Genomic DNA, 15,594 nt, shown 5'->3' with positions numbered 1-15,594 from the left:
GCTATTAGGACTCTGGTATGCCTAAAACTACACTTGCCATATGAATCTCGCAAGGTCAGGCTCTGGTTTCATGTATACCAATAATTAATCCAATTAAGTCTTGAAAAGGACTTGTTAATCTACTGCTTATGGAACATTAGCTGCCTGGAAGATATGAAGAATTAGGTCATGAAAAAACTGGCAAAAAAAAGGAAACAAAAAGACAATTTCAAAACATTCTTGCACATACTCTTGCACTTGGAAGTGAGCAAACAAAGTGACAGTGGTGGGGTGAAAACAGGAGCCGAACATCGAGGTGCTATTCTTCACGAAAGCCTATGGATTTCTTTTTCCACAAGGCAAGATAAATTAATAATGTTTTATGGGTAAAGCAGCTACTGCAGTTCATCTCTCCATCTAGACAGGGCTGAGGAAAAACCTGTAGAGGGGAAGCGAGCAATGGGAGATTGGCTAATTAGGAGGTGTAATAGATATCTACCTTTTTATTAAAGCAGATGGGCACGCATGAGTGGACAGAACAAAGGGAGAGGAAGAAAGGAGGCAGAAACTGGGAATGAGAGCTGAAAAATGGCAATGAAAAGCACGAAGCAGAGAGAGGCAGCAGTGTAACCTGCTTCTCCATAAGACAGAGGGAAAAGCAATGAATAGGCAACTTGGGAATGTTTCTGCCTATTCCTCTCTGTGTGTGGTCCCCAACTGTTTGTGACGTTGGGGAAAAAAAGAAAATAGGGTATAATGAAAAAAGAGCTGGAAGGCATTAGCTGATAGAAATCTCATATCTTTTACTTTAAAGTGATAAACAGAACATTTGACTGTTTGCAATGAAGACAGGAGGTGTGAGATAACGTAGCAGCATTCTAACATATGGTATAGTATTGCTCATATATCTGAGTTCTGGCAAACACTAGAAGATAATCTATAAGAAGATACTAACAGCCTGTGCATTGACACTACGTGGTGACTCAACACAGAAAAGTGAATAAGGGTGGTAAAGTAACATTATCCCTACGAATAGTGAAAGCAGAAATACATGGGTCCTGCCGTCGCAATAAGTTATCAGTGAGACACCAAAATCCTGTGTTGGCTGATGAAAAAACTTAACATAAAATGTAAACAATCTGTGTATTTCAGACCTATTTCTTACATGTCCCATCACGCACCATGACTTCTAGAGCACCACTTCTTGCCCTCCCTCCATCGTATATCAGCTGCTTCTACACCTCCACACTCCCGAGACTGAGATCTTAAAGATCCACTTTTATAGAGACTGCATTGCTTTTTATTTTTGCTTGAGCTTTGAGTATCTACACATGGGATCATGTGTATTTCAAGCCTCTCAGAGCCACAGCAGCTCGACATCTGATGGAACTCCATAGGCAAGATGACTCCCTCTACTGGAAAAAGGGAAAGATGCTGCAACAAGGTCCCAGTGGCTAAACCGCTCTTCTCACCTCCTGACATCTCAAGAAAAATTATAATTTCTTCCACTACAAATCCCTGATTAGCTCCATCTTTGATTATCTGATTCTTCTTGGATATTGCAGACTCACAAGTAGTAACATAATTTAATAGAGATGGGCCCTCGGAGCCTGATCGTAAAACTGCATTGCTCTGCTACAAAAGCATTCAATTTGGATTACTCTGCTATGAAATTATCTTTTATGATGTAAACTAATCCCCAAATAGTTCTACTAATTACTAGGTTGAAACCGCTTCTGAAAAAGAAGTTGCATGAACACTCTGCTCTGTCTTGGTGAGAATGACTGAAATCAGCTAATAAGTAATTAAATTAGTAGGAAGCCTACTAATACAGTTGCTGGCGGGAAAGGTTTAGGTGTTAATTCTTCTTGCAAAGGTAACAAAGAACACAGGTGAAACTCCAAGAAATGCCTACATGTTGTATTATACCAGAATATGTTGTCAGCAGGACTAGGGAATACACATTGCATGCCCTGAAACAGAGTGACCGTTGTTGTAAAACAACTATCATTTATTTACTGAAATCATAAAAATGTCATTTAAGGAATTGGTGAAAGCAGCTTATCCACATAAACATTCTTATTGATGTATTTTTCCCTTCTGACACCCCCAACAAGTGTCTTAGCTAGCTGTGCTGGACAGAACTCTAATTTTAACAGAAATGTGTCATTTAAACTAATATTGCTACTCTTCTACTATATAATAAAAATTAATTTTAAATACAAATTTGCTGGAAAACATAATTATCATCCTTTTATTTGATCATCAAAGTAAATTATGTAGTATCAACTGAAGCCTAACACTGACCCTTCAGAGTGACCCCAGACTCCATGGAAGTAATGCAAGCCAGAAATACATAATTTTTTATTCTTGTGATAACAAATGATTAGCAGAAGGACTGTTTTCCTTTATCAGGAAATATGACAGTAAAGGCCTAGCAGGAAAATCCGCTCATCCTATGGAAACTTCGCTTATCCCAGGATGAATGGAATATTCTGCAATTGTCTTAGCAGAAGTTGTGCAGGGACAGAGAGATTGCACAGCATCCTTAAGAATTCAACCCATTATGAAATCCCACCTAGGGAGTTAATGGCTGAGTACTCATTTGAGAAATATTCTTATCACTTCAACGTCATCAGGTATTCCAAAATGCAAAGAATGTCCAGTTTTCTTGAATAAGTAACAATATTCCTCTAAGGGAAATGGAAATCTTTTCCACCTTTCACTGTAAGTAACACCTGTAGAATCTCCCCTTTTCTAAATGATAATTTTTTAGATATTATTATCCCAAAGATAAGAACACTGACAATAAGTGTGGAAGAAGACTGCCTACTACTCATAATTCTTCTTACTGAAAAGTTTCACATTGAAGAGTAACAGGAAAAAACACATTAACATGACACCGAATTTGCAGAGTAGGCACCAATTCTGGATCCCCAGGTCTCATTCTCACTGGCTTATTCTGGACGTTCCCAAAATTTCTGGCTTTCTCAGCTTCACAAAGGGCAGACAGTACCATGTGCAGCATTATTTACTGATGTCATGTTACAGCAAGAAAATCAGAGCAAGGAAATTGCAGGCCTAGTTGCCCTCAAAGACAATTAGGTTTTATAAAGAAAATTCTCTCACCCTGGGTAACTGGGTTCTAACTGTAAAGTAGTGCATAAAAATATTTGTTTCGTATTCCATAAGAGGTTTCACATTCCATATGGACACAGAGTTTAGTGAAGCTCTGCAACAGGGTTCTCAGAAATAGCTCTGTAATTAGTATTCCCCATCAGTGACTAAAAAGCAGAGGTTTACCATAAAGAAGGACTGAATTGAGTTGAAGGCTCCTCTCTACTGCCAGGACAGGGTCCTGTTGGGGAGGGGCCAGAGGAGCCACAGAAATGATCCGAGGCTGGAACAGCTCTGCTGGGGGACAGGCTGAGAGAGCTGGGGTATTCAGCTGGAGAAGAGAAGCTCTGGGGAGACCTTAGTGTGGCCTTTCTGTACTTAAAAGGGGCCCATGAGAAAGATGGGGACAGACTTTTGAGCAGGGCCTGTTGTTACAGGGCAAGGGGTGATGGTTTAAACTAAAGGAGGGAGATTCAGGCTGGACATGAGGAAGAAATTGTTGTCCCTGAGGGTGGTGAGAGCCTGGCCCAGGTTGGCCAGAGAGGTGGTGGATGAACCATCCCTGGAGACATCCCAGGCCAGGCTGGACGGGGCTCTGAGCAACCTGAGCTGGTGAAGATGTCCCTGCTCATGGCAGGGGGGGGTATTAGGGGAGCTGGGAAGGGCCCTTCAACCCAAACCATTCTATGATTCTATATACTTTATAAACTCCCCATATCCAGGTACATATGACATTTTCTTTTGGGTTTTGATTATATATCTGGAAGTTTGGAAGAGAAGGGTTATGATTAACAATACAGCAGACATAACATTTCACAGTTAATGCAGAAGATTTACATTTATACAATGGCAGAAACTGCAGGCTCTATGATAATTCGTTCATACCCTGCTCCTTCACCACCTTGTGGAGATTTAATCACATCTTTAAAATTTATCTTAGTTCTGTCAGAACTGTGTTTTCTATCTTCCTCCTGATCTAAATCAAAATAACAAAACAACAGTTTTACCAAGGCTGCAGCCTATAATTTCCAAATAAATGTTTAAGAATTTTTTAAACTAGGAGTGTTTGTACCATTTATTTTTCTTCTAAAAAAAATAAAAAAACATAAGTGGCATGTATGTTTGTATTTCTCCTCAGGTTGGATAATGCACAGCTGAACACAGTAGATATAATTCTTCATGATGCATTTCTGTCAAAGTCAATGGTAGGATGAATTTGGCTTGCCAGCTTGGTAATTATTACAGATGTTATAGTGATGGATAATGATGCTATGTGCTACTGTAGCTCAAGGACTGGTTAAATTAGAAAACATAAACTTATAGTTTGACAAAAATAGGATGACAGTTCCCCATATGGCCTTTTTGCTATTTGACCATTAGACTTTATTTTTGCATTACTGGCCAGAAGAATAGCAGGCCATTTGTACAGGGTTATTGCTGTAAACAGACTGGGAATGTTCAAATATTCCAGAGGAACAGGGAGTGCACATACACAGAGCGGCTCAGCAGCGCTCACATGAAAACTCTAAGTGGAGAACTCAGCACGTGTTCACATCATTTGCAATACTCGGCACATGCTATAGAAATGGCCAGCGCATCCACACTGAAACTTAATGAGGACAAGAGGCATCAAGCTGAATATACATGTAAAAGCCATGTACACAGTGCTTATTCATGTATTTCTGCCTGGGAATCCCCAAGCAAAGCACAGGAACCATAAGCAATGGTTCCTACTAAGCCTGTAATCTAGGTTTAAAACTGTTTTGAGAATAAAAAAAGTTATTCGTTAGTATGTCTGTGCTGAGACACTGCGAAGTATGTTCTCATTGTACTTTAATTTTTCAAATACACAAATCTTCACCTAAATTTACTCCAAACCCAAAAATCTCAGTAATTTTTTCCTCATGCATTTGAGGTATTGTTGCATGAACTTATAACACGCTGGTTAAACAAACAAACAAAATACTATGACTAATGATCCAAGAAGTAGCGTTTGCTGGAGACATTACAGTTCTTTGAGTTATTATCAGAACGAATGGAAAGGAAAAATATATGTTTAGAAATATCTAGCCTTTTATGTCTTTCCAATGAGTTCCAGCAAACATCTATTCTTGAATGCTTTACAAATGCTGCATTAACACTAGAAGGTGTAGACACACCGAGAACGAAATGAAGGTCGCATATTGTGAATCACCATTCCCCGTTAGTGACAGAGTAACAGATTCCCGTGAGAAAGCACAAAACAGACAAATTTCTGAGCAATGTGCTGAAAAGGTTTGACTGCCATCTACAGACAATAATCATTAGTGCACTGGTAGCAACTGCAGGAAAACAAAACGAAACAAACCCCAAACCAAACAAAGAAACCGACAAACAAAAACCCAACACGCACTACAAGACTAATAAAAATCTAACCTGGAAAGCTTCTTAGTTTATGTTTTCTTTTCTGGTAAAAATATAACTGCTCACATAAACATCAGCTCCTTCATTCTCTAGAGTGGTTTGAAATCTAACAGGTACAATCCTGGTGTCTCCTACTGCCTAAATATTACTAGACAAAAATGCAAAGTGTTAATATTTTCCTTTTATTTAAACTGGGAAATATTAAGTGCTGATTTACGCATCGTAAGTTCTCAGTTAAAACTGTCTTAAATAACTCCTCTCATAGAAAGTCATTGGTTAGTAAAATTACAAAACTTAATTATATTGTTAAAATATAATCATATGTATAGACTCCAAATACTTGTAGGTGCATATACGTTGTTTCCCTGAAAATAAGACCTATCTCAAAAATAAGCCCCAGCATGATCTTTCAGGAATTTTTAGGATGCTCAAAATATAAGCCATACTCCAAAAATAAGCCCTAGTTACAGTTCATTAAAAAAGTCAATTTAAATAGTGTACAGGCAGCTATGCATGGAAAAAAGTAATACGTTTTGGAGCAAAAATTAATAGAAGACCCTGTCTTATTTTTGGGGGAAACAGGGCAGCTGTCCAAGTATCTTCTATTTAAAGTTTTCTTTTAAACTCAGGCTTCCTAATCATGCTAGTTCTCTCTAGGCAGAACATATGCCAACATATCACAACACAAGTAACTGTATAAAGATTTCCCTTCAGCTGTTCAGAACAGCCAGCACAGTAGTTCAGTTCACTCTTGTCAAACAAATCCTTTCTCTTTTCACTCTGCCTTAAAGCCACTTTCTTTTCTTCAACAGCTGCTGCCAAACTGTCTTTATTTCCTCTCCAAGCCAGCTAACTGGCTCAGCAGTTGCCCTGCTAAAATCCTCTTTCAAAAGTTTTGTTCTAAACTTGCAGAATAATTGCCTGGCAAAAGGAAACGAGCTGGGAGGATTGAGGATGAATAACAAAAGGACTTAGAACTGTTCTAAATAGTCCCTCTGTAATTAATCTAAATTACTATATACGCACCAGATGACACTTGTCTCAAGAATTATTCTGCACAGACGAGTATTTCATATAAAAGTTTAAAAGCAGTGTATTTGAATAAAAAGATAGCAAGCAGATAGAAAAACCTGTGGGCATAAGCTGAAGTTAACTTTTTCAGTTTCAAAGTCCTTCAGCAGCTGGAACTGAGCAAAGTGTTCCAGAAGCCAGAGATATCTGACTTCTCAATATTACCTTTATACATGAAGAAGAAAAGGCAATAACGGCATTTTTATGCTTTTAAGCCTTAGAAGAAAATCCTTTCTTTCTTAATCTGTTACTTCTGTAATATTTTCCTGCATTAACAATTACCGTTTTTCTCCACCCATGAAGTACATGCTTTTCAGACAGTTTTCCTATATATATATTTTTTTCTATATTTCTATATATTTCTATATTTCTATATTTCTATGTATTTCTTGAGAGAAACCTGCAAGATGACAATAGAATTACTATTTGCAAATCTGGATTTGTCAGCAGATAAAAACTGCTAGGCCATACAAATGACAATCCTCTTGTACGTGTATATATATATATATATAAATAAAAATAAAAGTGGTATGTTTATAAAGTTTAGAGCTGCATTTAGCAGAAAGAAATGCAGTAACTTTATATTTTAGTTCCCATTTAGGTCAAGCTTTAAAAACATCTGTTTACTTTCTTTTATACATAGTCTCGAGATAAGTTGACTTAGACTACTTTCATGAAAAATGAATTTTGATTGAACATGTAATTCAAGTGAAAAATTTCCCATAGCTGTAGCTGTTTTCACCGTATATTCTTTGAAAAGTGTGTATGTGACAGCATTACATTAATTTTATAGCAAAGCAGATCTATCACTAGCCTGAGAATGAAGGAACAGAAGTTTAACAGCTTTATACAACCTGGAATGAAAATTCTACCAGTAAATCAGGGAAATTGTGTTTAGTGTATCTTCAGAAAGAAACAAGCAGTTCTTGGACTGAGTGGCAGCTGTAGTCCAAAGATGCTAAGTCCCGTGCAAGTACAAATAAGGGTAGTTAATTAACTACTAAGTAACTCTAAACATGATAAAGGTATTTATGAAATAACTAAACCAAAACTGAGAAGCAAGGCCGGAGAAAGGACTGGAAGAGGTTGCCCAGGGAAGTTGTGGAGTTTCCATCTTTGGAATGATTCAAAAGTCACCTGGATACGGTTCTGGGCAACCGGCTCTAGGTGACCCTGCTTGAGCAGATGGGTTGGACAAGAGAAGCTCCAGAGGTCCCTTCCTAAGTAAACCATTCTATCTTATTCCACATGTAGATTAAGATGTTTCAAGGGGTCCAAAAGACCAGTAAGGAGTCCTTACAGAGGAAAAAAAACAAACAAAAGACTTCTGTGAAAACAAACTCACTGTAAAAAGAAACAAGTTTCTCTGTACTGGAAATGCAATGTATTACCAAAAAAATGGAAAAGTATTGGAGATAGAAAGAATGCAATATGGATAAGTGTAGTTCCATTATACACAAAATACTAAATAATTCTGGGAACACAAACAACTCAACATTCACTATGAAGGAAAGGTAGAAGAAGCTTTTGTAAAATCTATCTTTAGAGTGTTGAAATGTGCTGTAATGCTCTCAGTAATCCTGTTTTGTATAATTTTCACATGTGCAGGTGCTTACCTGAGCTACAAGCTATGTGCCCCAAATGAATCCTGCTCATTGGTATACCAGTAACCACACACATTACAGCTCCCTGGAATAAACTATCTTTCCACGTAACTAAACAGAACAGTTAAAAAAACAACACATTTAAAAAATCAGGAACTGAGATGTCAAAAAGCTTTTACTCCCTAAAATGCAAGAAACCGGCAGGTATCCAGTGATCCCTAGACGGAGCTGAGAAACCTTTCCCGCTCCTTCTATTTTAAGTCCAGTCGCATGATGAACATTATCAATGCAATCCGCTGTACAACAAAGAACTATATAATGAGGTAAAATGAATAAAATGATGTAGTAACTATGGCAGTATACCAAATATTGTCTGAGAGATATTCCAGTTGGTAAACTGCAGGTGACACAGAGCTGTTTCAATTATCTACAGAGTATTTCCCTGATTTCAGACATTCTTCTAAGAACCTGCCTACTAATACGTTTAGTATCTCCATATTTAAATTTGTATTTACATCCTCTTTATAGCATTAAAGGGATACAAAAAATCTCCCTTTAAGAAATCTTTCCATAAAATAATTTTTAAGATACTTGAGGTTATTCACAGCTTCCCATTTCACCAGATGTATGAAAGCTGCGGAAGTTATATTTTATAGGACAGAGAGACATATTCTCTTTTCACGTGCTCCTTCAGTTTTCTGACATCCCATTAACTACTATTTGAAAAGGTGTGACAGAACAAGGAAGACAATTTATTCTCTTTTATCATAGAAAGTCTTAAGTAATTAAGAAAGTCTTAGTAATTATAGCTTCCAACAAACACTAGAGTGCAAAAGGGCTTTCAGCATCTGCTACTCAAAATAAACCTTTCCCACAGAATTTAAGAGCACTGGCATTAACCTATTCAATAAATAATTATGTTAATGATGGAACTCTTTCATCTCAATTATATAGCCCACCATCAAAACATTAATTGTTGCAGATACAGGCCTATCTTCTCATGTGGCTATACATCCATAAATTTTCTCTAATTATTTTCAGAAATTGTATAATTCCAATTGAATTCTCTGCATAGGATATGAATATTGGATTAATTATAAGTATTGTGTTGGAATTTTAAATTTTCCAAACATGTTTGCACTGTGGAAAAGCAAAGCAGATCTGTTCAGATGAGGCCATGAAAGTGAGGAAAAATAAAGATTTAATTAACTTACACTTAGAAACTTCAGCCTTTTTTCTTACCTGAGTACCCAAACAAGCAACCATCATGTGAGTTAGAAGTTTAGCTGCAAACATTGCACACCTGGTGCAGAACAGGTGGGAGATAATAGCCAAAGTGTAACCTACAGAGAAACAATTAAAAAAAAAAAGAAAAAGAAAGAAGAAAATAAATTTAAAGCTTAGTCTGTCAAACTATGCTAGATAAGAACAACAATGCTGGATCTCTTGAAGGTGTAGATCACCAAAGGTAAACGCCAAATCCTATAGAGAGAATAAACTCAATTTTTGTTCACACTGGGATCACATGAATGTATTACCTAAGTAATAACATCTATTTAACATTTTATAGGATTGGGATCTAAAATAATTGCATGATATAAACAAATCATTTTTTCAAAGTGCTTTTTTTAAAAAAAAATTCTCCTTAATACGGATTATTGTCATAACAGTTTATTATAAAGCAAAAGTAACTCCCCAGTGTTCAAACTGCTGCGTGCAAAAATGCTTTTAGAAATGAATAAATAAAAAATTGCCTCCAGCTGGGTAGCATTGCCTTAGGACATAGCAATAACTTTCTGAATGCCAGTCTTCCATTTCATCTGAGTTCCATGTAGAAATATATTACAACAGTACGCAGAAAGAATAACACTGCTTTTCATTTCACTAATTAATTGTGAATATGATCATGAACAGAAATGGGAAGGGCTCCTTACCTACCAGTAAGTGGTTCTTGCAAGAAGGGCTCTGGGAACACTGAGCCACTATGGAAAACGTGAGCTAAAGCTCATGTAAAGTTGTTTGTGCACTTGCACACCCCAGGAAGGGCAGGGATGTGGATACTTAAGGCAGATCTTTCATTCTCTCTTGAGACAGACTGGTTGTTCAACTACAAGTATTTGCAAGATGCAAATGAAACAAATCATTGCAAAAAGATTAATTTCTAAACCTTTCAAAAATTAGCTAGCGATATTTACAAAATTATTTGTGTACGTTAACTTCACAAATAATAATGTTCTATTTCATTCTACTTTTTTTTTAATTTTTATTCTTCACACCTAGGTGGAGATGTTAGAGAAACAATATCCTCATAGCTCTTGAATCTAAAGGAATTTGTTAATCACTAAATTTAAATATTTATAATCATGCAAGGAAACACCTTCAGCCAGCCAAAGAAGCCAAAAGGCACTGCAGTTACATTCAAGGCAAATCCGTAAGCAGGCTAAACTGTTCTAATTTTTAAAATACATTCTTATGACACATGACTACAGTAAAAAACCAGCACTGAAGATATGCAGGTCTTTATTTCTTCTAGTTCAGCAAAATATTTCTCTTAGCTTCAGTTTCTACAGCACATTGGTTTACTTTGTATTTTTTTTCTTCACTTTCTATAAAATTTGCCATTCTGTGGCGTATTTGTCTCATCAATTAAATTTTTCTGTAGAACAGTAATTAAATTTGTTTATTGTATATTGTATATTGTTTATTATAGTTTGTCCTTTTTTTATAAGCTCTCTATTTATTTTTATTGTATATTGTTTATTATAGTTTGCCTTTTTATTTTTACTTTCAATTACACAACATGAGTTAGAAGCTTAACTGTATTTTAAAATCTGCTCTTTTTTTGTCTGCTAAAAAATTATTATTTCATAATTATTAAATAAAACAACCAGTTATTATGAAGTAGGTGGAAACCAGAGGGTTTTCTTCTCTCTCCTTGTCTTCTTTTTTTATGGCTGAGGTTCTAAAACAATTAAGGAGCTTACCTTCAGCCTTTTAGGGCAGTTTGCTGAGAGGGGATTAATAAGAGATTTAGCTGCTTGCACTGTTTTTGTTACTCACACACTGATGATCTAGTATAGAAGCTACAAACCTCACAAGGAGCAGACCCAGAACCTCATTTAAGTGCCCTGAGGTCAAATTAATAAGTCATTTAGCTTGTTTTCCCAGTGACCCCACTGCTCTGAGGTTCCTCCTTGCACAGTGACTATCAACGCCAGAAGGAAAATTTACTTTAATCCCGCACGCAGGTGAATTTTGGATTTTTAAGTTTCTTTCCTTAAATGAATGATGTATTTCTCTCTTGTATGGTTAAGCAAAGGTTCACGAAAAAACCCACATTTCTTTGCTGGACTTTCGTTTCTTTTCAGTGGCAAAATTTGTCACTGTACAAATATTGGATCAGATGGCAACATAAATACCATGGAGTTAGTTGACATTCCTCCAATACCCATCTATATAAACAGATTGTTATCAGTTACTAAAATGGTTAAAAATCAGTCTTACTGCTTGTCAATTGTTATTAATGAGAAAACTGCCTTACATCAACTGACCTGAAATGCAGATGAATCCAGAAGAAAAAAAAGCCTCATTGTATGAAGACAAGTTGTCTGTTTGGGCATAAACTGCATAAATGGACATATGAGAACAAGAGCATTCCACGTAGTCTGATGTGTCGTCAACCACTTTGCAGAACCCGCTATCGGACAGCCAGCTGCAAAACAAAATGTTCACAAAGTTGGAAATCGACTTGTCTAATTCACATGGTAAACAGGCTTAAAAATTGTTGTATCTCTGAAAACACCGGGTTTTCTAAACTATTGCATAGGTTTATCTTTATCTATTGCACATCTTTCATGTGCAGTTTTTAGAATGGCATATTTACATGAAATTAAAACAGCTTTTAAAAAATTATATTATTAAAAAAGTATAAATATATAGTAATGAACTTTGTTTTTCCACTAGAATTTTTTTTGTGTGGCCATGTTTTAAAACTTACACAAGATTCACAGTCCCGTCTGAATTTTTAAATAGTGTGTTGCTTAAACTTGCGCAGTGCTTTAGCCCATTCTGAAGAACACTTGCTATTTGCTGTTTTGAAACTAAAATACATGTTCTCCTTCAGTATTGCTGGAAGTTTTGGAAAAGGATACTACAGGTGACATCCTAAGCCATTTCTAGTGGAAACCACATTGTTCTGTGACACAATGTCTAGATAAAAGGAGAGTATGCAGGTAAATTCTGCTGCATCTCCTTTCTGAATAGTTTATATCAGTGACAGACTGATATAATCCAGACCATCTAATGAAATCATATCTAAACTAACTAGTTGTCCACAGGATATAGAACATAACTCTCCCTAATTTTATTTATACTGTGTGAACAGGAAAGAAATAGGCAAATCAAATAAAAGGGCATTGAAGGGAATACACAGAAAACTTTAGCACATTGTTTGCAATGGTGTGAGTAGCAATAAGAATGGAAAATGATCAGCAGTTCACCACTTCTGAAAACCAGGATACATCAAGTCAAGCTAGCAGCAGCAATATTAAAAACTACCAGGAGATGGCTTTTCTGTCAAAAAGTAAGAGCCCTACAGAGATCATCATCAACAGTTATGCCAAAATTCTGGATATTAGCAAATAAGGAACATTCTGTTTCAGCGACCTGCAGCAATACCAGAGACGCAGGTTTAATTCTTTGTAAGAATGGACTCAAAATGTTGTCTCATAACAACTGTAAAGAGTACAAAAGACACTAATATTAATGAAGTGATGCAATTCTGGAATTTATGGCCTCTCAGCATTGACCAACACATCATGACATAAACTAAACAGTACTATAATTAAAAAAATCAATAGTAGAAGTCTGAGAAATCTCTAAGTTAGAATATCTACACATTTTATTATACAGAATGTTTTACGTGCTGGTACAAAGGCCAGAAAAGTTAAGGGAAAAAGATGGATAAGAAATAGATCAATTTCATACTTGCAGATGATCTAATCGGACTTAATGGGATTTTATACAAATACACAGATTCATCGCAGAAACTGGAAAACTAAACAGATTAATAAAACAACCTTTCAGCAGCGTGGTTCCAGAGGAGACACAGAGACTTTTGTGGAACAATCCGACTTCCTGTAGCATAAATCCGATAAACAACTTCATTGTTGTCTTTCAAAGGGTATGAACTCCGACCCTTCAAACTCATAGAAAAAACCTGAAACAATACACACAACATAAACACAAAAACAGTCAGTGTTCATTTTAATCACATACACACTAAAATGCTCACATTATTTTAAAGACATTTAAGATGTTTCGAGTAATATATAAATTAATTTATTGAAAAAATAAATTGCATTATCTTCAAACCTTGTTCTTCAAGGCAAGCTCTTTGTCTCCAGTAAGGAACCACTGCTGACTGCTGTATTCTGTGAACTGTACAGATTCACAGCTCTCTTCTTGAAGAGGGGATAACACAACAGAGACCTTTAACAAATGTTCAGGTACTTGAATAAAATCTCCATCTTTTCCATCAAATCTGTGTCCATTGATTTGCTGAGGAAACCAGTTGTGAGCCATTATTGCAATGTACGGGCAGCTGTCAAGGATATTTTTACCTCTGTTGAAGAGGAAAAGCAACAGGGCTGGTAAGTGGAACTGAACTTTCACTATTCTTCACATAATTACTCTAAAATGTATGCATAATTAATATTTTATTCCTTCATCATTTTAGGCTTTATTACATTTAATAAAAAGACAGCTTCATTTTCCGTGAAAAAAGGAGGGGCAGAATTATTGTGTATTTTGGCTTCTCCGTTTCTCCTCTGGATTTTGCTCATTATGATCTGCAACAAAAACCATCCCACGGTAAACCAGGTTATCATAATATTCATCTTTATAACTTGATGTAGAGAAGAGTCAATAACAAGAGAAGCATTAAAATAGATGATCTAGCTCGTATTCCCAAGAGATGACACAAAAAAACTTGCAATAATGAATTTGAAATTTCAAGTTCTGGACACTGTTCCAGATAGCACTGTCATTTATGCCATTTACTGTCTTTTGGCTGAGATGGGCATCTTAACACCTATAACTTATGAAATGTCACAGAAAGTTACATCTCCAAAAGAAACTGAGAAAGAAATCTAAAGCATGCTGATTTTCACCTGACAGGAAAAAAAAAAGGTATTTTTTTATTCTAGATTCAACTACCAGTTTTTTAATAGGTTCACAGTGGGAGAAACCCACTGTTGAAAAGTGTTTGTGTCATAAAACTGTCATTTGTTTCTGCAGTCATCTATTTTCCCTGCCCATTAGCCTGGCCATAGGTTATTATGCACTTGCAGAAAAAAATAGGAATTTGAAACTACATGTAAAAACTATGAGTTGCTTTCAAACAATTCTAAATAATGTTCAAGTGAGCAAAGCTATGTACACAGAAATTAGAACGCCAGTAGGAATTTTGGGTTACTTACTGTCATCTAAATCTTAAAGCATAGCTCCCCATCATATAATTACATGTTATTTTCTTAGCAAGATTAAATAATCCTTTTCTAAGCAATATTTAAGCTAATGGTGAGTTAATACATCCCAGATCTCCTGACTTCTACTCCCAGAGATATCCCGCATTTGTGACACCGGCTCTTAGTGCTTTGTGAGATTCTGACAGAGTGCAACACGTTTTCATACAGACAACAAGTCCCTTTTCTAAAAAATATCATTTACATTTTTACCGTATTAGCTTTCTGGTATTTTCAAAACATATTTTGAATTCAAGGTTACTTACCTTTCTCCCGGTGACCCACACATTACCCCTGTCAACAGGGAAAAGGCAAATTTCTCGGTCACCGCAGCAAGCAGGCTATATCCTCGTGTGTCCTCGCGTTTTGGGCTAGCCAGGGTGCAGAGTATCTCATAGAAAAGGCTTCTACTTTTATCAGTGAGTAACTGTTTCTCACCAACATCTGTCACCTAAAGGGAGGAGAAGTCGAACATTTTATGCACAGAAGTCTGCTTGTAACATTTCCTCATAAAACAAACATTTATCCCAGTGTTCATTCTGAAAGTTCAACATATTTTTCCATTTCTTGATCACTGCAGCCAAGGCATCAGGTGCAATCTATGTCAAAACTACATGAATATATCCTTACTAATATGGATTTATTAAAGAAACCATGTGGGACTTTTCATTCCTTCACAAGTCAAAGATCATTGTGTCATGAGGATTCTTGATATTATTTCTGTGTTAAAATGGCAACAGTCACAAATGAATTGTTCTTCATTAATATTTTTATACTGTTTTGTGTCTAGGTATTTAAACATTTTCCAGCTCCACATTTAAACATTTTCCAGATCCATTTTGCATTGTTCCACAAGTCCAGAAGAGCCAGGAAGCCACAAAACTACTTCCAGGGTT

General features: G+C 36.1%; 1 protein-coding gene across 2 annotated transcripts in view; it reads right to left on the bottom strand.

The window, feature by feature from the left end:
• Positions 1-15,594, bottom strand: part of ADGRV1 (adhesion G protein-coupled receptor V1) — a 272,375-nt gene that overhangs the window by 135,287 nt on the left and 121,494 nt on the right. For both annotated transcript variants that reach the window (XM_065046531.1, XM_065046532.1), the window contains exons 79-83: positions 14,965-15,149; positions 13,548-13,797; positions 13,253-13,392; positions 11,726-11,886; positions 9,417-9,517 (exon numbers count right to left, since the gene is read on the bottom strand). In XM_065046531.1, coding sequence (XP_064902603.1) covers positions 9,417-9,517; positions 11,726-11,886; positions 13,253-13,392; positions 13,548-13,797; positions 14,965-15,149 — 837 coding nt within the window. The remainder of the gene's footprint in view (positions 1-9,416; positions 9,518-11,725; positions 11,887-13,252; positions 13,393-13,547; positions 13,798-14,964; positions 15,150-15,594) is intronic.

This window comes from Columba livia, chromosome Z, assembly GCF_036013475.1.
Source record: "Columba livia isolate bColLiv1 breed racing homer chromosome Z, bColLiv1.pat.W.v2, whole genome shotgun sequence".
Taxonomy (NCBI): Eukaryota; Metazoa; Chordata; class Aves; order Columbiformes; family Columbidae; genus Columba; species Columba livia.
Note: the sequence above shows the minus strand (reverse complement) of the source record. Positions and strands in the feature narration are given on the sequence as shown.